Source organism: Parasteatoda tepidariorum, chromosome X2, assembly GCF_043381705.1.
Source record: "Parasteatoda tepidariorum isolate YZ-2023 chromosome X2, CAS_Ptep_4.0, whole genome shotgun sequence".
NCBI classification, from domain to species: Eukaryota; Metazoa; Arthropoda; class Arachnida; order Araneae; family Theridiidae; genus Parasteatoda; species Parasteatoda tepidariorum.
In genome coordinates, this window is record NC_092215.1 from 4,223,521 (window position 1) to 4,246,345 (window position 22,825).

General features: G+C 27.6%; 1 protein-coding gene across 4 annotated transcripts in view; it reads right to left on the reverse strand.

Annotated features, from left to right (window-relative positions):
• LOC107449378 (HEAT repeat-containing protein 6) overlaps positions 1–22,825 on the reverse strand; it is a 139,123-nt gene that overhangs the window by 82,464 nt on the left and 33,834 nt on the right. For all 4 annotated transcript variants that reach the window (XM_016064885.3, XM_016064886.3, XM_016064884.3 and 1 more), the window contains 5 exons: positions 21,217–21,317; positions 18,572–18,680; positions 7,567–7,659; positions 2,122–2,232; positions 1,986–2,055 (listed from right to left, as the gene is read on the reverse strand). In XM_016064885.3, coding sequence (XP_015920371.1) covers positions 1,986–2,055; positions 2,122–2,232; positions 7,567–7,659; positions 18,572–18,680; positions 21,217–21,317 — 484 coding nt within the window. The remainder of the gene's footprint in view (positions 1–1,985; positions 2,056–2,121; positions 2,233–7,566; positions 7,660–18,571; positions 18,681–21,216; positions 21,318–22,825) is intronic.

Consider the following 22,825-nt stretch of genomic DNA (forward strand, 5'->3'; position numbering starts at 1 on the left):
ACTTATTATGACTTGTGAGTTATAAAATCGTTCATCAAACTGATCACTTTTTGATGTGCTTTATTTAAGCCAATTTCATCTCTTTTCAAAGGACGTTATTAGTATGTTTCCATGTTCCCCAAAATTCCCATGTTTTTATTATTTTGTTTGTATGAAATTTGTATGTTATTACGACGACAAATCACCCATTTAAATAATCACTTTTTGACATGCTCTGTTTTTCTAATTTTATCATAAATCCATGTGACGTTTAGACTGCTTTTTGGCGGCAACTGATTTTCATGTGACTTAAAAATTCCTTATACATTTATTGCGATATTACAACTCGTGGGTTAGAAAACACGCATTTAATTTATCACTTTTTTGATGTACTTAATTTGTGCCAGTGTGAATTCAAGTTGTTTTTTAATAATTTTTTCGACAGTTCCTGCGATGCATTCTAACTTAATTTTAAAAAAGTTCAGATTTTTACTACGACACGCAAATTTTAAATCTTGTATTTCAATAAATACTTATTGGCATACTTTATTTCTGCTAAATTTAAATTTTTCTTTGTTGCAATTATTGCATTGCTTTTCTTCGTGATCTTTACGATCCCGTTACTTTAACTATGATCTTAATACAACACGCGGATTTCTGATCACAAATTTAAATAATCACTGTTTGATGCAATTTATTTGAGCATATTTCATTGTAAATATAAATTATTTTTTCCTTGTTTTGGCAGTTGGCACCATGCGTAGTACATGGTACTTAGAATGCTGATATTTCAATACAATGTTATCACCATGTTCCATGAAAAATTCAAAAACTTGAGGAAGATGCATGTTTTAACCTGCTTTCTGTTTGTAATTTATTTTGCTTTAAATAATTTTTAGCTTCGCCGATTTTTCAGGAAAAAAATTAAAAATAAAACTTAAAATAAATAAATATTTAATTTAATAATATAAATAAATATTTAATATAATATAAATAAATATTTACTCTAGTACAATTGATTTGTTTTAATTTCAGGTTTTTGTTTAACCATTACAGCTTCTCTTTAATAAAAATATTTAATTCAAATTTATATTACTCTATAAAATTATTTTTAAATAATAATTTTAAATAATTTTCTGTTTAAATTTTTTTTTACTCTTTCATTCTGTAAGCTCTGCTGTTTTTTCCCTTTGGTTAGAATTTATACTCCCTCCCCAATAAATACACATATATATTATAATGAAAAATGGTAAAAGTTCTTTTTTAAAAAAAAGTATCAGTTCTTCTTTTAAATAAATTCAAATAATTTAAATTATTTAATTTTCTGCTAATATGTTATTAAGTTTACTGATAAAAAAAACTCCCTAGAACCCTATTGCTTATATAAAAATTATTATATTTGCTGCTAACATGCACTTCTTTAATCTACCTGTTGTGCAAGTAGCCCTTCACTTAAAAAGGTTGTGCACCTCTAATCTAAAGCTAACTGAAAATGATGAAATGATAATACTGAAAATTTATCGGTTTTTAGGTCTAATGCTAATTCTTTTCTGTAAATGATAAACAGTTTGATTACATATTTTTGCATCAGAATGTATGGTTTCAGTACATATTTTTTACATGAGAATGTATGGTGTGAAATGGACTACCGATTAGATGTTGCCCCTGTGACCAAGGAAAGTCGCACAAAATATCTGTGAAGCATGTATACAAAATTTTGAAGTTCTTTCTACATTCTGTGTAAATTTTATGGATAAATTCCTTGTCATTAAATATTTATAGCCGTTTGTAATCAGTATATTCATTTTGAATTACCCTGTATTATATAGGTCCCATGAAAAAAGCTATAGTCATAGGTATAGTAAAACCTAATGTAAAGGTTCTCCATAGATAGTAAATATTTTAGTTTTGATTACTGATGGTCAAAAGAAATTTTAACTGGTGATCAAAATTTTAACTTATTAAAGGGGATAAGAGCGTTACATCAAAGGCAGAGAGAAACTTACTTTTGTTAGATTGCGAAGACCTGTGATGATTCTTTTTTATCCTTCTCCTGGTCTTTTTCTGCTTTCGAAACTATAATAAATTTGTCATTACGGGATGAATTATTATTTATTTTGTGTCTCTTAAATAAATAGTTACCATAGAATGAGGTGTATCAGATTCACTAAGAGATTCTTCAAGAGGTAAAGAAAGAGTTGGCATCAAATCAAAACTAAGCAAAGGACCAGGAAAGCCATAAAATGAAAGACTCTGTCAAAATAAATGTATTGCAATTAAATTTAGCAGAATTTCATTTTACTTTATAAAATTCATAAGGTACAAAATAATAATTATAATTATTGTAAACAATGCAAAAACTAATAGAGACCTTCCCCTGTGACATTGAGTCACTCACTATTTTTAGATCTAAAATTTATAAAGTCCCCTGAATTAATTTGGTATTTTTTACACTTTCTTTTATGGAAGTGGACTTGAATGTTGCTCCCCTCAGATTTATAGAATAGCAGGTGCGTCGGCTTTTTTTTTTATCTATCCACGTGAGACATTTCACTTCTACATTTTTCGTTGTTTCTTAAACATAACTACTGAATATATTTAAAACTTTAACTTATACCTTTTTGGTGCTTATTAAACTGAAACTTCTAATTTTTTTTGTAACTGTAACTTGTTTATAGCATTTTGCTATTTGAGGGGCTGACTGCGCTTAACACGGTGCATTCGATTTTTGTATATCTTTCTGTCGTCAAACAGAGCTTGTTTTTCCTCCTTCCCCCCTAAAGCAGCTAGAAAGGATGGTGCTATTAAAACTCATTTCTTGTTTCATTAAATGGTATTAAGAATTCTAGAATGGTACTGCCCATCTTTTTTATAAATCTGGAGTCTTCAATCAACCACTTTTCCGTGATTGAGCAATGCGTCCAAAATGGAACCCCACAAGATCCTTAAGAGTGTGGCCTGAAATTCCTCCACCAGATTACCATCCTCACCTATTGAGATTATGATTGTGTCTAGACATAGTTCACCAGAACTAAATAACGATCTTTTACTTCTGCAAAGAGACTGGCCTGTTAGTGATGTCTGCATCTGACTCTCTTTATTTTCAACTGAGAACAGAAGGTACTATGCTTGGTTAACCTATTTTAGATGTTCTTTTTACTACAACCATTGGGTTGTGGAACAACCATTATACTCCACAAGCACATTTATTGCCTAAGTTTATCTTTAAATTTTTTTTCATCACCTAGCAGTATGCGACACTTTTTGGGGCAGTTAATATTTCTGGTGCTGCTGGTGTATTTAACGGTTGATCAGGAATTTCTAGTATATTTGTTGGTATATTTTTTGTTGCTAGCATATTTTTTGTTCTATAACTACAATAAGTTCATATTTACATTTATAATCAATAATTGTTTTCTTCAAAAATGTAATTGTTCAATAGTATTTTCCTTATTTTTGATTATTTAATAGTAAGTGTTTTGGGGGTTATTTACTTAAATTTTTTATGTGATTATTTAATAATATACTGGATTTTCCATTTAATTTTTATTTTAGTATTACAATTAATAGTGGGATTATTGGGATGCTATTCAACAAGTGTTTTTCATATTCAAAATGATTATTCTAGTAATTATTTAATTGTATAGATATATATTGCATGTCAAAATAAAAGTGTGATATTTTAATATTTGCATTTTTTTAAAGTGTATATATATTGAAAAATCAATACAGTTCTTGATGATATGTTTATAGAAATTTCAAAGTTTAATTAATTCTCAGCTTTTTATAATGGCCACATCATGTTTTACTTAAGATTTGTTATTATTAAATGAATAATTCAGGTGTGATTATCACACGAAGTAAAACAAATTTGTTAAATAATTATAAAAAAAATTTTAAAGTTTAAAAAATGTAAAAATAAAAATTGCAAAACTTGTCCTTTAGCTGATAATTCACAAATTTACTGCCATTCCAATGTATTATTTTGTAAATGTTTTAATATAATTTATTCAATCCATGTAGTTGTTGTAATTTATGTTATATTGGTCAGATAGTTTAGAATTTCATAAAAGAATTAATTCTCACTGCTATAAAAAATTTTAATAGTCATAATAATAATAAAAATGGTTCCATGAATTATGAAATTTTACTTTTTCAATTTCACGATTTTAATAATGTTACTCTTTTGATTTTGGATTTTATGGATAATTTAGAAAAAAGGCTTGATTTAGAAAATATTTACATTAGCAGTCTTAAATTCCTTATGGTTTAAATAGTAAATTCGATGGTTTAAAGTACTATTGATATTAATAACTATTGTGTTTATGATAAATTGAAAGTTTTTAATTTTCCTAGAGCTTTTAGTTCAATGTCTAGATATAAAAGAGGTAGAGGTAAAGGGGCTTTAAAAATTATTGAATTTGATGAATTTTTGAAAATTTGTAACTATTATGTTAACTTTAATAATATTTTTATTATTAGGAAATATATTTTTGGCTTTAAAAATAAAGTTTTTAAAAATTTCTTTTTTAAATTTAGGAATAAAATTAAATTTGATTCTGAGCTTATCAAATGTATTGTTCTGGATTTGGTTAAATCAAAGCTTGGGGTTGATAAAATTGATTTGCTTTTCAAAAAGGTTTCTAATGTTCAGGAGGTTTTTTATACCATTAATTTTAATGATAAAAAATTTGAAATTGCTAGGATTTCACAAGTTATTCATTGTTTTTCTGATATTCTTCCTTTGAAACAACTTAAAGTTTCAGCTGCCTATAAGTATTCCTCTACTTTAAGAAAAAAGGTTTATACTTTTTTAAGTCGGAATTTAAATTATATTTCATTGTCTGATTGTCATTGTAATGATGAAGAATTTCTTCAATATATTGATAAAGAATATGGTCATGTTATTACAGGAAATTTAGAAATCGTTGGAGATCAAGAATTAATTAGTTTTATGAGTAAAGGTTCAAAATTCAGGAATAAGGGGTCAAAATTCAGAACTAGGTGCAAAATGAAAAATGATGATTTTATTTTATAGGTTAAAAGAGATTTTATTTTTTTATAGCTAAAATTTTTAGGAAATGTCATTGGCCCCTTGAAGGTTTTACAGAACGGAAAACAAAAATAGTGGAAAAAGTTAAATAAAATTTATTTAATTCCAGGTTTTATACTTATCCTAAGGGTACCATTATTGATCATGAATTGTTTGAAAATATTAAAATTCTTAAAAATAAGTTTTATCATTACTGTTGTTGATAAAGCATCTAATAATTTTTGTATTATGTGTAAATACTTTTAAAAAAATTAATTATTGGAGAATATAATGCTAATAAAACTTATTTAAAATTAAAGGAAGATAAACAAAAAGTTATTGAAAAAAGGATTATTGTTTTTAGTAAAAAATTAAAGCTTAAATTGAATAGAATTACTTTTCCATATTTATTTCCTACAGTGAAATTTCATAAAAATCCAGTAAAATTTAGATTTATAGTCTGTGATACAAATTGTTATAATTCTAGTATTAGTAAAAAGTTTTTTAATTCTCTTGAAATTATTTTACTTAAGATTAAAAAAGAGAAAATATTGTTATTGATAGTAACATTGACGTTTTGAATTTTATTAATAATAACATAGTTTCTAATATTAATACTTTTGACTTTGAAAACTTGTACACTAGTATACCACATGCACAGATAATTGATTTTCGTAGTGGCATTTTTGATAAATATTTATTTAACGAAAAAAAAAAGTCCATAAATCTTATTGGATGGATATTTGTAGGTTTAATCTTTTTGAAAATGTACTGTTTAATGGCCTTAATTTTTATAAACAAAATATAGGGATACTGCAAGGTAATTCTTTTTCTGGTGTTTTCGCTAATATTTTTTAAATTTTTTTGAAGCTAAATTTAGCAAGTTTAGTGATTTTAAAACTTTTAGATATATTGATGATTTAATTTTATTTAATTGTGATAATTATGATTTTATTTCTAATATTTATCCTAAAGAATTGGTTTTGAAGAAAACTAATGAAAATTGCTTAAATGTTGAATATTTAGATTTTAAAATTGATATTGTTGATAAACAAATTAAAATTGGGGTTTCAGATAAAATTAAAAATTTTAATTTCAAAGTTATTTTTTTCTATAATTTTGATACTAATTTGTGCAGCAAAATTTTCAAAAAAATAAAATCTGTAATAATGTTTTAAGTTTTCGAAAAGCAACTAGTATTTTTTTAAAAAATTTAGAAAGTAATGGTTTTCCTATTTAATTTTTGTAATATTCATTTTAAAATTAAGAAAATGATTGAGAATTATTAGTTTTTCATTTAATTAAGCAAAATTCAAGTCTTGATCAAGTTTTTCTATTAATGATGTCACTACTTTCTTAACTTCTGTCTTTTTTTTCTTTATACTGTGCAGGATAGGGGTGTTGTTTTTATGTTTATTTTAGTTGTGCCTTGCAGTCAGTTGTGTTATCTAGTTATTGGATTTTTATTTCAAGTAAGCATTCGCTCTTACTATTCGTATGTATTTGTGTTGTTTTTATTCTTCTTTATTTGCTTTTTGCATTTTATATTGTATATTATGTATCATATTCTTTTCCTGGACTTTGGCAAAACTTTTGGGGTACAAAGAGAGCAATTTTAGTATTTTGTCTTGCTCTCTCGATAGAAAAGGTTTTGCTTTTATGACTTCCGGAGCTGGTACCCCCTGAAGATGTCAGCTTTGGTTGTCATACTTATCCATTTTTTTCAAATGTTCATTCTCTTTTGTTTCAATTCTTTTTGGATTCACTGCTGCCTAGCGCATTTTTCCATTGGAAGTATTATTATTTTTAATTGCTTTTAGATTTTTAAATTCTTTTCTTAAATAATTAATATTTATCCAATATGCCTGATAATATAAGTGCACTAAATATTTTAAGTAAATATAATTTCAATATCCCGGAATTCTACGGGGTAATTATCAAAATGTAGACTGGTACGTTGAGCAAATCAAAAAGCTCGCAAAACTAAATCAATTTAATGAGTTAGCAGCTTTATATTTATTTATCTGGTGCTGCACTTTAATTTTTCCAAAACTCTCTTGACTGTCGTGCAGTAACTAAATTTGAAGATGCTTGTCAAAAGCTTTTTTTTAGAAAGGGTTTAATCCAAGAAATTAATTTGTCTGTTATTTAGACTCGCGTATGTCAACACGAGAGTTCGAATCCAGCCAGCAGAAGACTCCCTGCGCAGTAAATGGTGGCTGGTGCACGTCAAAACTGTTGGTGCACAAAGTCCTCCATGTTCCATAACAAATTATACCTCTGGGGGTACTGAATTGGAGAGTGATCATTCTCTGGTTCAGGTCAAAACTACGATCTGTGGATAATTGGATGGGTGTGTCCTATAAACCGATGTGGCACATGGGTGTGGCAGAAGTCTAATTCTAGGACATAGTTGCCATCACTGGAAAACAAGAACAATCACACCCCTTGCCATAATGGCCTATGACAACAACATCGTGATATATCATGTCATTAATTATGTCAAAAGTATATCATTACATTAGAAATATATAAATTTTAAAAAAATTACATACTTTCAGTATTCCAAGTATTTCTCCAATTTTTTTTATAACAGCAATTTCATATGAAAATATTAACTGCAAGCATTTAAGAGAGCAAATCAGAATCTAAATTTAAAAGAAAAAAAAACTTTATTTAATTCAATGAATACTTTTTTGACTTATATAATGTGATGAAAACTTGGGGTCAAATTATGCAATAAACAGAAAACGGGGCATGCTTTAATTAGAATTAGGAAGATAGTGCCTAATTCTTCTGATATAGGCACCTTATTTATCATTAGGACTAAGCGATAAATGATGATTGATTGTTTTTCAATTTCATATGAAAATATTAACTGCAAGCATTTAAGAGAACAAATCAGAATCTAAATTTAAAAGAAAAAAAAACTTAATTTAATTCAATGAATACTTTTTTGACTTATATAATGTGATGAAAACTCGGGGTCAAATTATGCAATAAACAGAAAACGGGGCATGTTTTACTTAGAATTAGGAAGATAGTGCCTAATTCTTCTGATATAGGCACCTTATTTATCATTAGGACTAAGCGATAAATGATGTATCGCGAAATATCGATATAATGCATATATCGGCAGGTTGATAATGACTTTCGATTTAAGGCGATGCATCAGAAATCTAATTTAAGCTGTCGGTATACAGCGACACTCGCGGTTTAATGATATAACATGTGAGGATTTGCCTACGCTAATACTGTCACAGCCCTGGTGAAGACGATTTCAATTCAGTCTAGCTGCGAAGATGTTTATTACGTCCAGCTATGAAGAAGATGTCCATTTTGTGATGTTGGATGACAAAAAAGAATTGAATCTTAACTCCTGGTTTTGCACGAGGATCAGCGTTAAAATATAAACATAATACATGGTTTCTCTATGCGCCATTTTTGTCTCTCGGGATTTAGCAATTCTCGTCAATTATTTTTAGTAGACTTACTATTACTTTGTGACCGCTATGCAGTTGCTGTTGTCAAATTTTTGTTCTGAGCTCAATCCATAAATGAAAATAAAACATGAATTTTAAAAAAAAGATTATTCATTGATTTTTTTAATGATTGTTTTTCACTTTAAGTGATAAAATTTAATAGGGGTATTTTGCATTTAAATAATTTATACTTAGAACTATTTAATTCCTACTTTAGAACATATGTTAAATCGCTATGTCTAACAGTCCCTATATCACGATACATTGCCCAATACTCTTTATCATAAGAGGCTCCTTCAAAAACTATAGACAAAATCTAATAACAAAGTTGAATCAATTTATATGAATTGTTGGCAATGGCGTCGTCAGATAATATTTATTGGGGGGGGGGCATACTTAGACTTATTTTCAAGTTCCTTGAAAAAGAGAGAAAAATATTTCCCTTGCCCTTATTATATACATATAGGAAATACGCACACCCATAGATTGATTTTAAGTAACTTTTATTTAATGTATGACAAAAACATGACATCAAACAGAAAAAAATTATATTTTACAATCAAATTAATATATTTTACTAAAATTCAATGCATTATTATGAAAACTGAAACATCTTGATTCTATGATGAAGAGTGTTCCTCAATCTACGTCCTTGTGGGGGGATTAATCTTAGACTATGTCAACCTTCATCTATCAAAAGGTACCTCGTGATGGATTCAAGTTAACATGTCTTATATACTATTGATTTGGTATTTAATATTTGTAGTGGTAGTTACGCCACATCCTCATATATAATTTTAGAATCATCTTTAAGAATCGAGTTTTAAAAAAAATATACAAATTAGGGATCGCAAATTACCATTTAAGAGTGGGAAAAAACAATATGAAAATCTAAAGAATCACTATTAAGACAAACAGAATTAAAGTTTTAAAACCAGTTTGATTGCTGAATTAAGTTTAGAGTGTCTGAAATAAGTGTCTTTCAATTCTTCTATGTTTTTTCAACAACTGTACATACATTTCTAATCTCACCTTCTCAATTGATGATTAGCCATATTTTGATTTTCCTTTTCTCAACTAAAGTACTGTAGAGAATCAATTATCCGGGATGCTCGGGACCATCGCTATCCCGGATGTCTGAATTTCCAGGTTTTCTGGATCGACCAAAAAATGTCGTTAATTGATGTTTTATTGCACCCGAATTACAAGGAAAAAGTGTAACACATTTTAAAATAGGAAAAAAAAGAAAAGCACTCCTAAATTTAAAAAGAAAAAAAAATGGTAGGAAAATAACATTCAAATGAATAACAAAAATTTGTAAGTTTAGACAAGAGAAACAAGTTTAAAAAATACAAAATTCTCATATTTATTTTTTAAAAATAATTACAATTCCTAAATTAAATAATATAAACAAAACCAATGATTAAATAACGCAATATATTTTATACCTAATTATACGGGGGGATGATAAAATAAAAGGAAAACTTATTAATCTAAATAAAAACAACACTTGGAAATTATCGAACCAAAACGATAGTTAAAAAAGGCACTCGGAACAAGGTAAGATCAATAAGATCAACGGAATTTTAAAAAAAAAGCCTAATGATAAAACTTATGAATAAAAAGAACTAATTTATTGAGTGCGAAATTTATCGTGAAAAGAAAAAATATCAAACATTGTGGAATCAGGAAAACAAAAATGCAATCTGCTTCATAAAATAATCGTATGTTTAAATTAATAGACAATTCTCCTTTCATAATTTTTATAAAAACACGATTTTTAATTAAAGCAGGTGTGATTCCACATCAAGAAAAACTTTCAAAATGATACCTCGCTTTCAAAGAATCAGAATTTATTCAGAAGGAAAAGATTTTATTTTTATTAATCAATGTCAAATAGATAAATATATTTTTTATTTCGTCTTCTGTTCACTGATATGCATGTGCAATGCATTTTCCCCCCACCCCCTCGTAAATCAAACAGAAAACGAAATCAGCATGCCACTCCTTTGAGTTTGATTGACAGCCTAAAGGAGAAAATAAAACATTCGTCCCTTCTCTGCCTCTCTCGATCTAAAGATTTTCAAGGTCACAGAAGAAATGACGTTTCTCCGGGTAAACGGGAGGGGGGAATTCCCCCCTTCCTCACATTTTCCTCTACTCTACTTCAAGGATGAGTCCAATTTCTGCTTTTTTTCATAATCGTTCCAGTTTAAAATGATGGGAAAATAGAGCAAAATTTCCCCCGTTTTTCTGGTTTCCCGGTTATCTCAATACCGGATAAATGATTCTCTACTGTGTTAATTTGTGATCCTTTTTTTCACTTCATTTGTGACAAGAACTCTAGAAATGTATCGAAGGAGTAATCTTTATGGAACATCTTGTACTCAGTGTTAAGAATTGTCCAATTAAGCCATAAGGCGGAGCTCAAGTCAATATCAGTTGCTATTCAGAATTCAATTGTCAGAATTCAGTTGCCATTCAACTCTGGAGCAGGGCACATCTCCCTGTCACTTTACAATGATCTTGTCAATTTTTATATCATTAATTTTGAAAATAAATTATTATGTGTGTTCGAGTCCTCTGATTAATAGATCGATACATCACGAACACTTAACACTCAGTTCTATTAAAAAGTACTATTAAGTGCACAGAGAAGTACAAATCAACTGTAGTATCTCCAATAAAATACAATATAAAGTACCGACTGAGTAAAAACTTTCAGACTAGTAAAAACGTTTAAGAAAAATCAAAAAAATCAATTTAAATCTCCTTTATTTAATTTTTAAAATATATTATTACAAAATAACTCGACAAACAAGATTTGTAATTACAGTGAAAGCCCGATTTTACGTTTTCTGTCAGACTAGCGATAAAAAACGCTCGAATTGAATAACGTAAAATCGGGGTTAAGAAAAATCCATGCATATTTTTTAAAATTGACACCTACCAGTTAAATTAATGGAAAAAATGAGTAATCTTTACTTGCTTTTCGTTTCTAGCTACAATTTCGTATACAGCTCGTTCAATACTAAAATTTTTTTGCAAATTTTCTACTTGATTTACATTTGCAAGTAAAAATTGTTTTAGAGTTTTTATGCTTTGTATCGCTTGATCAGCTGTTGGCACGTCTTCTGTTATTTCATCGTCATCAGCACTATCGTCGGAATCAGGCATTAAATCACTTATGAAAGGGATTTCTGAAGTAATGATATCTGTGTCACAGTCGATGTTATGCATCATAGACTTCCAGAAGGTCCTCAACTTCAGACACGCTACCTTCTTCTTCTTCCAAAACAACAGCGCTCTCCTCCTCCGATATTGAAAATCCTGCTTTATTGAATCCATTGATAATGCACTTTCGGTCGACACTGTCCCAAGCTGAAGATATCAAATTAAGAGCCTCAAGAACATTAATTTTTGCCTTAGAAGCATCCTGAAAGTAACCAGAATCAAGAAACATTAGAGATTTTCTAACTAGTTGAGTTGCTTCCGGCAACTCTTTTTAAATGATCGTATAATTTCTAAATCCAGTGGTTGAAGTTTGCTCGTACAGTTAGCTGGAAAAAACTCTATTCGCACGTTTTTCAATTTAAGGTTTAAATGAGCAGTGCATTGGTCTAGGAATAAAATGATGTTCGATTTAATATCCAGTTTTCGAAGAAAATTTTTAAGTAATGCTTGCGTCACCCATGCTTTTTCGTTTGAAGTGTAATTGGTAGGAAAACTTTTGATATTTTTGAAACACCGTGGTTTCTCTGCTCTACCGATCACAAGAGGCGTTAACTTTTGGCTACCATCGGCATTTGCACTGAGCAAAACAACATTTTTGAAAGCTTTCCTCCATGGCAATTTTCACCTTTAATTGTCAATGTCTCGTTTGGCAATAGGTTGAAAATCAATCCCGTTTCATCCGAATTAAATATGTCAGTTGGATTATAGCCCTTTAATAAATTTGGCAGAGTTTCTTATTTCCACTGTTACACAATTGTCATATCCACACTATTGGATTCGCAACAGATAGATTTGAAGCATAAATTGTTCCTTTTTTTTTAATCGATCGATCCAGCCATTTGATGCACTGAAGCCTTGGAGTTTAAGCCTTTCAGCAATTTCAAGCACCTCCTCTCTCAGGATGGATCCATGTATAGGAATCTTTGCTGCTCTGGCTTCCTTGAACCAGTTCTTTAAAATGTTTTCTAACTCATCATACGGAGATGTTTTAAGGGTTTTTCTCTTCTTGGCATATTTTCCGAGTTTTTTAGCGTTTAGTTCTACTGAAGCTTCTTGCTTTAAAATCATTTGCAAAGTTGAATAAGCAATACCTAAAGATTTAGCAAGATCAACTTTAGTGCCATGAAATTCTTTAGCTTTTTCGATGATTTCAGCCAGAGAAAGGCATTTTCGTTTCGACATCTTCTTTCGAGAAAAGAACACGATGACTGAGGTTTTGAAAATAAGAAAAAATGCTATAGCTTTCAAACTCAAACAAAACCGACTGAAAATCTCATTTGGTATGCTAGTACGGAAAAATGACTAAAACCATTTCGAATAGAATAAAAAACTTTTTTTTGATCTGTTTGTAGAAAAACGCATCAAGCGGGATTTTCATAAAAGGGGTAACGCGAAATCCGGGATTTTTTAACATTATCGGGGTATAGGCAATTTTCACGGATCAGCAGGAAATGACGTAAGAAGCGGGATAACGTACGAAGCGGACACCGTAAAATCGGGGTTCCACTGTATATAATTTTCAGTTTTTTGTGTTACTTCTTAACAATTTTAAAATTAATTGTACAATAATATTTAAATCCTTTTTATTTTTCGAATTTTTTTTCACTGACCTTTAAGTTTTTATTAAAATTATACAAAAATTGAAATTTATTCAAACATTAGGTTAGCACATTAAGAAAAATTTATTTAAATTACGCCTAAGACATTTTTCCTAGATTGCACTTGAGAAATAAAAATTTGTGCAACTTTCTTATTGTCAATAACGTCTAAAATGTTTTTAAGGACGTAACACATTGCTACATGATTTAATCTCTTTTGGGTCACTGCTGATCTTAAATACATTTTTAATTTTCTTAAAGTACTGAAGCCTCTTTCGGCCAGCCTCCTTTGCACCAGCTCGATTTTGATGGCATCTATGTCAATTTCTGGATAACAAATTAAGCTTTCCGATTTTTCGAACTTAAGCAGAAAATTTTCCAACAAAATTTGCTTTTTACCACCTGGCTGATCTAAAATTCGATTTTTTTAACCCACTTATTGCTGTATCTAACATCTAATAAAATTGTTGGTGATAATATTCTTCACACGAAATATAATTAGTTTCACACAAAGGAGCAAGTCCACTGTATCTCTTAGGTGGTTTTTTTTGCCTTTGTTTTGTTAAATTGCTGCAGGACATTCTTCAAAAAATTTTGAAAAGTTATCTTCAGTTCGCAGATCTGACAATCCACCAATCATAACTTCAATAGATTTACACAAACCTGACAATGTGTTTTTTGATACATATATATTTTTTATATGTGTTTTTTTATATATTATAAAGATATATATATAATGTGTAGTAAAGGATTAAGTAGTTTTAAAATTGTTCTTAAGTTCTATAAAACGCACTAATTGTATGACGATGTATACAAGCAATGTTTTTTCGACTAGGTATTGTTTTAAATATTCTGTTAAATTAAAATACTTTAAATTTTGTTGACATTTTTAACTTATTAAAAGATTTAGCCCCTGTTGATTCATACATTATTTATACAATGCTTTATATTAAATAATTAAAAAAAATTAAAAATTAAAACATATAAAGTACTAAAAATATATGAAGTGTCATGTATCACATTTCATTTTAATGTATACGCATGTCCTCCTTTTCAAAAGTCTCAATTGAAAAATAAAAAGAATTTATTTTTTTAAATACGTTGAAGTAAAAGTAAAGTTACTTAAATCCAATGGGTACAGTGTCTTAAAAATATTGTTTTATTTCGAAAGGAACATTTTGTCTGTTAAAATTTTTGAGGAGAATGACATGGAATTTATAAAAGCAAATATTATGTCATGTAATCCTATGTGATAACAGAATCATGAATGAGATGAATTTTTTGGGACAGATTTTAACATTTTAAATTGAAGTCAAACTTTTAAATAAATATCAGAAAAAGCCATAAAACGTTTTGCTAAACAAAAACAAAAAAAAGCAAACAAAAAAAACACTTTTCCTTACTATGAATTTGACTTGATCTGGATTTCTGAGATGAAAGATACATAAAAAATAATACTAGAAAAACTATCTTAAACATTTGTTACAGTAGAGATTATAATGATTAAAATAAATATATTTATAAAACTCTAAATTGCAAAAAAAAAGGTGGAAAATTCAAGATTATTAAAGCAATTTTAAGACTAGCGTTTTTCTCATCTTGTTCTGGTTTAATTTTTATGGTTTTAAAAAAGGAAAATAAAATTATTCAGTTGATTGACAGAATTAGTATTCATATTTTAAAGAAATGATAAATTAAAATAATTGTGGTCAAAATAATTTTTATGCATATTTTATGTAATATATTTACCTTTTTATTATTTACAAGAAAAGAAACAGACAAGATGAGATATTTTGGTTTTCTTGGATCACATGCTTCATTTTGGTAACCACAAAAACTTTATATAAATTTACACAAAGAAATAAAGACAACACATAGAACTCTCATTTTCTTCCTTTATCGGCAGTATTTATAATTTCAGAATTAAATTTTTTTTAAAATTTATACTTTTAATTCAGAAGAAAAGATTTGTTAAAAATGCCAAATTATGAAAATGTTGTTTAGCACAAACTAATTACTTTACGATTCTCATATTATTTTGATAAAAACAAAATAAGTAAAATTACATAAAGTACCCTTAAAACACTTATACAATAAATTAAGTTTAACAAATTATCCCATTCTTAAAAGAGAAAAAAAAATTATTAGTTTTTATTACTGACTGTAATAAAATCATATGAATTTTTTGCATTTAAAATATTTCTTCATTCTTTTAATTAATTAAAATGTAAGTTGATGTTAATTTTTTGTATTTAAGAACATAAATTATCAATAATTATATAAATTTTTAAATTACATGTAAATTTATTTATAATAATAAACGTGACATTAAATTTCTGAATGAAAACAAAGTTATTGAAAGGTCATAAAAACTCTAAGTTTTGATTTATAATTTTAAAAATTTAAAAGTTACATTGATTTCATAAATATGAAATAAAAACAAACTCCATGCATTAAAAATAAATTCATGCACAAAAAATGAACAGTAAAATCAAGAACTAATGTAATCCTATAAATGATATACAAACTAAATACTAATATAATATACTAACTACAAAACATAAAAGAATTCTTACAGTACATAAACATACAATTATAAATGTATTAATTGATTTAATACAAACATTTGCTTACCTCCCTAAAAATGGATTTGATTAATAATTTCTTATTATCCAATGATAAACTTCATCACAAAAACTTTATATAAACTTTATTAAAAAGAAACTAATAATTTAAGTTAAAACAATTAATGAAACAAAATATAGAAGTAAACAAATATTTACATTTATCTTAATTTTGAACTGGAAATGGCTAATTTAAATAATGGAGCAATAGAACTGTCTGCGCTTTGTACTTATGAGAAGACTTAGAATGATTATATATCAGAGAAATCTCTTGAGAAAATCACCAAAAAAACATAATAAATAAAAAAAAAAATAGAAAGTGTCAACTAGAGTCTTCCCCTACTTGAATATCTAAAAGTAAGCTTTTATACATCTGTTTTCCAAGAAATTCTAGATAATTGTCTATTTGAGACAATATGTGAATAGATAGTCAACAAAGTGATGGGTCTGTTGATATCTGACATTTTAAAAAAGGGGACAAAACAATCCAGGGTCATAAATAAGATAAAGACAATTTCAAAATGCAAATGCCATTTTCCCATAGCAAAAACTAAGGGGGCTATTTTTGAGGTATCAAATGACTGGATACTTTAGAATCAATCTTTATCTGTTAACAGTGTAAAAAGTGTTTTATTGCTCATTGAAGGAAAGGGTGACAGTGACAATTCTTGTTGTTCTCTAAACACCTGTTTTACTTCTTCTATACAGTGCATTTTATTTTTACTAAATTTTAAATATATATATACTAAATATTAAATATATATATCTTTAAATTGTATAATATATTAAGTTGCACTATGTGAAGAGAGTGAGAGAAAAAGAGAGTAAAAGTTATGGAAATAAAACATAAATATTTTCTCAAAATAATGGACCCTGGCTTCCCAATTATTGGGGGGGGGGTCTGCACCCCTATGGTTCTGACACCAGTGATTGTTAGCAACCCATCTAGCTTTAGAAAGAAAAAAATATATCAGCAAAATGTATTAGAATAATATAAATTCAAAGATTTTGAACAAACTTATTCAAAAAAGGTCATGTGTTCAATTTTTGTGACTGTAGAGAAATTAAGTTCTATCATTATAATTTTAAAAAAGAAAAAAAAAAGGGTAGATTAACTTTTTGAAAGATCAAATCTTTGAAAAACTTGCATCTAATAAGTCCCAGAGTTCTAAATGTTGAATTTACTTCTGAAATATAAACTTCCCTCTTAATGTGTTTTATTTTAAACTACAACTGCACAAAACTGAAAAAAAAAATCATTGAAAAATTTATTATTTAACTTAGAAATCTGTTCCACAGGTGGAAAAGAAGCCCCCCTATATTTGATACAGTTCTGTGACTGCAAGCCATTTATCCATAGATTGTTAATAGATGAAACTTTCCCGAGAAAAAAAAGTAGCTCAAATGTTTTGGAAAAAAAATAATACATTTTTAAGCACTTCATACAGATGGGAAGAAACACTACTAAGTCATTCTAAGGTGCATACAAATCCAAGATAAGTTAATAGATTTCGTTCGTAAATGTAAAGACATGATTTAGTTTTATTAGATAAGAAGTGATAGAAGAAAAAAATAGTTATTAAAAACTCAAATCTTGAAAACAAAATGATAGCTAACCCTTGAGCATAAATTATATATACAAATGAAGTCAATAAGATGTTTGACAAACTATTTAACAATTCCCAAATTTTAAAAATAAATGTAACTTATCAAAAAGAAATTAGTTTTTGAAACTCGCATTTTTATATGAATATAAATATAAAATACCAAATAGCACAGTTCCTTAGATGCCTGAGTTAAAATTAATCTCAGCAGAAAAGAAATTATGAAAAGTCATAGGTATGGATGGTGTTGTCGACACTGAAGCTCTTTACCTAACATACTTCCGCATTACAGTTTCCGGTATATTTTGAGGCCATTTGGCTCATAATGAGATATCATTGTGACTTGAGTAGTATTTTGCATATTTGTCACTTGATTTATTATTTGTTTTTAAGACCTGTCATAACAAGAAGCAAGAATTGTCATTTGAAAAAAAAGAACCATTATAAAACACTTTTTACCTTATCAACAATATACTAACATCACTGACAATTTGTATAATGAACCTAATCTTGCTGCTGTTAACTCTAATGCATGATGGTGCATGGCTTTCAACAAGAATACACAGTAATAGTAAACAGAGGCCAAATTGGGACCGCCAAAAAAGCGAGTTCTTTTCAGCAACCATGCCACTTTTTTTTAACAATACACTTATAAATGATCAAATGATCTGAAACAAATGAGCACTTCAAATTCGCTAGAATTGCTTAATATTTTATGAAATACAGCATATTTGAGTTAAGAAATTATTTAATTTATTTCTTTTATTAAATACAAAATTATCAGTTTGAAAATTTTACCTTGTAGAATAAGCTGTAGTTAGCAGCTGTATACTATCTAACCAGAAGTACAGTAAGTCAAGAATTCGAGATTGTTGTTGTTAACATTTATATTGAAAACACCATACATAGTTCAGAAACCTGATAATTTACTGCGACATACTAATTTTGGCTTATCATAGATCTTTGAAGTAATGAACACAGATATTTTTAAGGCTATAGAACAAAGAAAATATATTACCTTTGCATTTATTTTACTATTTTCACTAACTGACTCTTTAAGAAGTGATAGACATTTTTGAAAACAAACATTCATCTTCTTAGACAAGTGGACAGTTTCACTGTGATTTCTACAATGATAAAGTTTATTTCAAAGAATATAAACAGAAAAAGGCTTAGAATAGATAGCAAACATAGAAATTTGTTGGCAAAAGCTATGGTTTAAAAAAAATGAATGTTTTTTATTTGAATAAAATTTTCTAAATTTTTTTTAACAATTATCAGCCAAATCATTCGACATGTTCATAATACAAACCAAGTTCATAATATAAACTATTATTTAAAAACTATAATACAGCTAAAATAATTCATTTAAATATTTAAAATTATGACAAACTAATCATTGAATAAATTAAATCATAGTTGTTAAAATGATCCTAAAATTTGAAAGAAATACTGTCAATTAGATATCCAATGAAGAGTAAATCAGTTTAGATCAGAAAACATTAATGAAAATAAATTATTCAATGTTACTCTGTCACAACAAGTCTTTCTTCATTATTGATGCTCACTAACTACATATTTAATAAGTTTTAAAAGCATTTGTATCCAAATAAATATGAAACTAAATGGGTATAACTGAAATATGTTTATTGCCAGTAAATTATTCTATATATAGTAAATGGAAATTTATAATTTTAAGCTTTCATGACACTATTATCCACTTTTAGACATTTTTTTTACTTAAACTATTTTAAAAGATAATAATTTACATACTTCTCCCTTTCATTACTTCGTTGGATAAAACATTCCTTATGAATGAAATAAGTCTTTGGAAAAAAAATCATATGTTTATAAGTAAGGCCCGGATTTTGATGACATTTGCATTTTTTTGCATTTTTGGACATTTTTTGTCCTTTACAGCAGTGGTGCGCAAACTTTTTTCGACTGCGACCCCTTTTGTAGAGAGAAAATTTTTGGCGACCCCTAGAGATAAATGTTCACAAATACGATGTATATTTCGAGCATTTCTTTCGTTTCATCGAATAAAAACATCATCATATTTGACTCATATTAATTTTATTTATAATTTTAAGAAAATACTTTTTGTATAACACAAAAATCAGTAAATTGCCCTTTAATGAGATGTATGTGGCTGCAAGTTTCTAATTATCTCATCGATGTTTGGATGTATGTTGCTAATTGCAATTCGCATATCATCTTCAGGGTTTAAACGCGAGCGGTATTTAGTTTTTATTGAAACTAGTTTGCTAAATCCAGTTTCACATAAATACGTTGATGCAAATTGTATTAACACTCTGATGGCATTCTTGCATAAAACGGGATATTGTTTTTCCACGGATAGCCAGATAGAGAATACATTACGCATTACTGTCAAAGAAAGAGTGGACAGCATGAAATTGCAATTAAACAGTTAGTGGCGGCGCTTCACTCTTTATATGTACATTGTATAGTATGCAGCATGCAGGGATAATGCATTTCATAAAAATTTGGCGGCCCCCACAGGGGTCGCGACCCCTAGTTTGCGCACCACTGCTTTAGAGCATTTTTTGAGATTTATAGGGCATTTTCTTTAAATTTTGTGGCGTATTTTGCATTTTAAAGCATTTTTTAAATTTTTTGTTAATTTTTATTATTTTTTATTATTACACTGGTTTCTAAACAATGAAGAAAATCTCTAGGATATTAAAAGGTGAAGCAACATCTTTTCAAATTGAAGAAGAATCGTCAGTAAGTGTGACCGTCCTTTTCAAGTACGCACCAATAACATCAGTAGACGTTGAAAGAAGCTTCTCCTGGTATAAAAATTTGCTTTCAGACAAGAAACGCTCGCTTACATTTCAAAATATTTAAAAAAAAATTACTAATCCACTGTAATTCTGATATTTAGTAATATTATGAGATGGAAGTTGTTATATTTTTTNGGTATAAAAATTTACTTTCAGACAAGAAACGCTCGTTTACATTTCAAAATATTTTAAAAAAAATTACTAATCCACTGTAATTCTGATATTTAGTAATATTATGAGATGGAAGTTGTTATATTTTTAGGAGACAATATATTTTTCTTTTTTTTTGTTGTTGTTATTTTAGGATATAAAACATATTTTTCAAACTTTAATGAATGTAGAACAAGTATTGCATTGCTTTACATTTTTTAAAACGACTCATGATAATTTTAAAGAGTAAAACATTGTTTTAGTTCAATATTTTTACTTCTATTTAAATCATGTCATAAGGCATTTTTAGCGCAATTTTCGCATTTTAAGGGCATTTTTTGCACTTTTAAGGGCATTTTTTGCACTTTTAAGGGCATTTTTTGCACATTTTAGGGGCATTAATTGAGATTTTTTAGGTCATCAAAATCCGGGCTCTATTTATAAGTAATTCATATTTATAATTTTATTTATAAATATATTTATGAAATATTGTATAAAAATATTTTCAATTAAATAATTTATTTTAAAAAATTTAAATCAATATTTTAAAAATAAAAAAAAATCAAGTCATGTAAATTGCCATTTTAATCATCACTCCAACCCTATTATTCTTTTATTTTTAGACTTTTAAAAAATTAGCAACAAAATGCTGCCATGAATAATTAGTTACAAAATAAAGTTTGATAATTCTAGGAATAAGACTTACTTAAGAAGAGCAAAAAGACACTGAAGAGCATTATATTGAATGCTTTTATCCTCTACAGATGACATAAACAAAATGCTATCGTCTTTTAAAAGAATGTCGACCTATTAGTAAAGAGTTACGCATTATTTTTACATGTAAGAATTATGTACACAAAAGTAACTTAAAACTATAAGTATGCATTTTTGAACACATAATTGAATCTAGTTCTAGACAAATATGACACTTTACACCAGCTTTTGGCTAAGCTTTTTTGGTGGAACCCCTCAAAGTAACTTGAATTTAGTTATTTTAAATTGAAAAGTTTGACGAGAAATACACATAACATTATTGCAAAAAGAATTACTTTTAGTTCAAACTGATAAAGGGACATCTAAAGAACAAAGATGCATTAAAAATTTCAAATTCTATTTGGTATGAATTGGTTTCTGAGGTGGGGTAAAGTGGATATATGGTTACGCTTAGCTAAGTGCACTTTCTTACTTTGTGATTAAATGCATTATTTAATGTTTCAATTAATGTTAAATGTTTAGCAAAATATATAGCATCCTAAGTTAAACATAATTTTGATAGCCATGAATATTAACTTTTTAATTTAACAATAATAAAAAAATATATATTTTTAAGCATTCACTTTTTTTTTAAATATAATCAAATACATTTATTTAATAGCATTTTTATTTCAAAACGATATTTACATTTGTTTTTTTAATGAAATAAACACTAATTTTAGATCTATCCCTACATCAAAACATGTTCTTTTAAATTCATTACTGTAAGCAAACAATCAAACAAAATAGATAAGTTATGCTTCATATTTAATCTATATGAATCCAATGCATCCAAAATTTTCGTTAAAATAAATTTAATCCCTTAATTAGCCTTCTTTAAAAAAAAAAATGCTTAATTTTATACACACTTCACCCAACCTGATCCAATGCCCTTATTTTCAGAACCAAGAACCAAGGTTGGTATTTTAAATGGAAGATTCCTGTTATTTCTTTCAAAATATTGTAAAACATGGAAGAAACTAAATATGGTCAATAGTTACGAAATTGTGAGTTTTTTTTTAAACCTATTTTCAAATAATTTTTGAGCAATATGAAACCTAAATCTTTTCATCTGAGTGAATCGAACTTCCATAGAAATTTTTCTCTTTACAAACTATATATATATATATATATATAATATTTAAAACAAACCTCCTCTAGTTACGCTCAATTTGCGCTTTTGTTTTCATATTATGCAATCTGGCAATCTTGTTACGAAAATATTTTTTAAATCATTCTTGAAAAATTTCCCGTTCATGTAAGTAAATTTGAATTCACTACTCGCTTTATAGTTTTTGTTTTATTCTGTTTTTTCTTTTTATTTATTTTATATTTTGCTTTTACGTGTTATTTTTACTTATTGTGTTCTATTTTATTTGTTGTAATTTTTGTAAAACATTTTTGAGTACTCCTCGCACTATTGTATTAATATATTTTGTTTTGGCTATATTGATACAATTTCAGAAAGCACTTTTTTTTGCGGATATAATAGTGTGGGCTGATGAAAAGATTATATCTTTTATTTTCCTGATTTTTTAAAAAAAATTTTATCCATTTCCCCC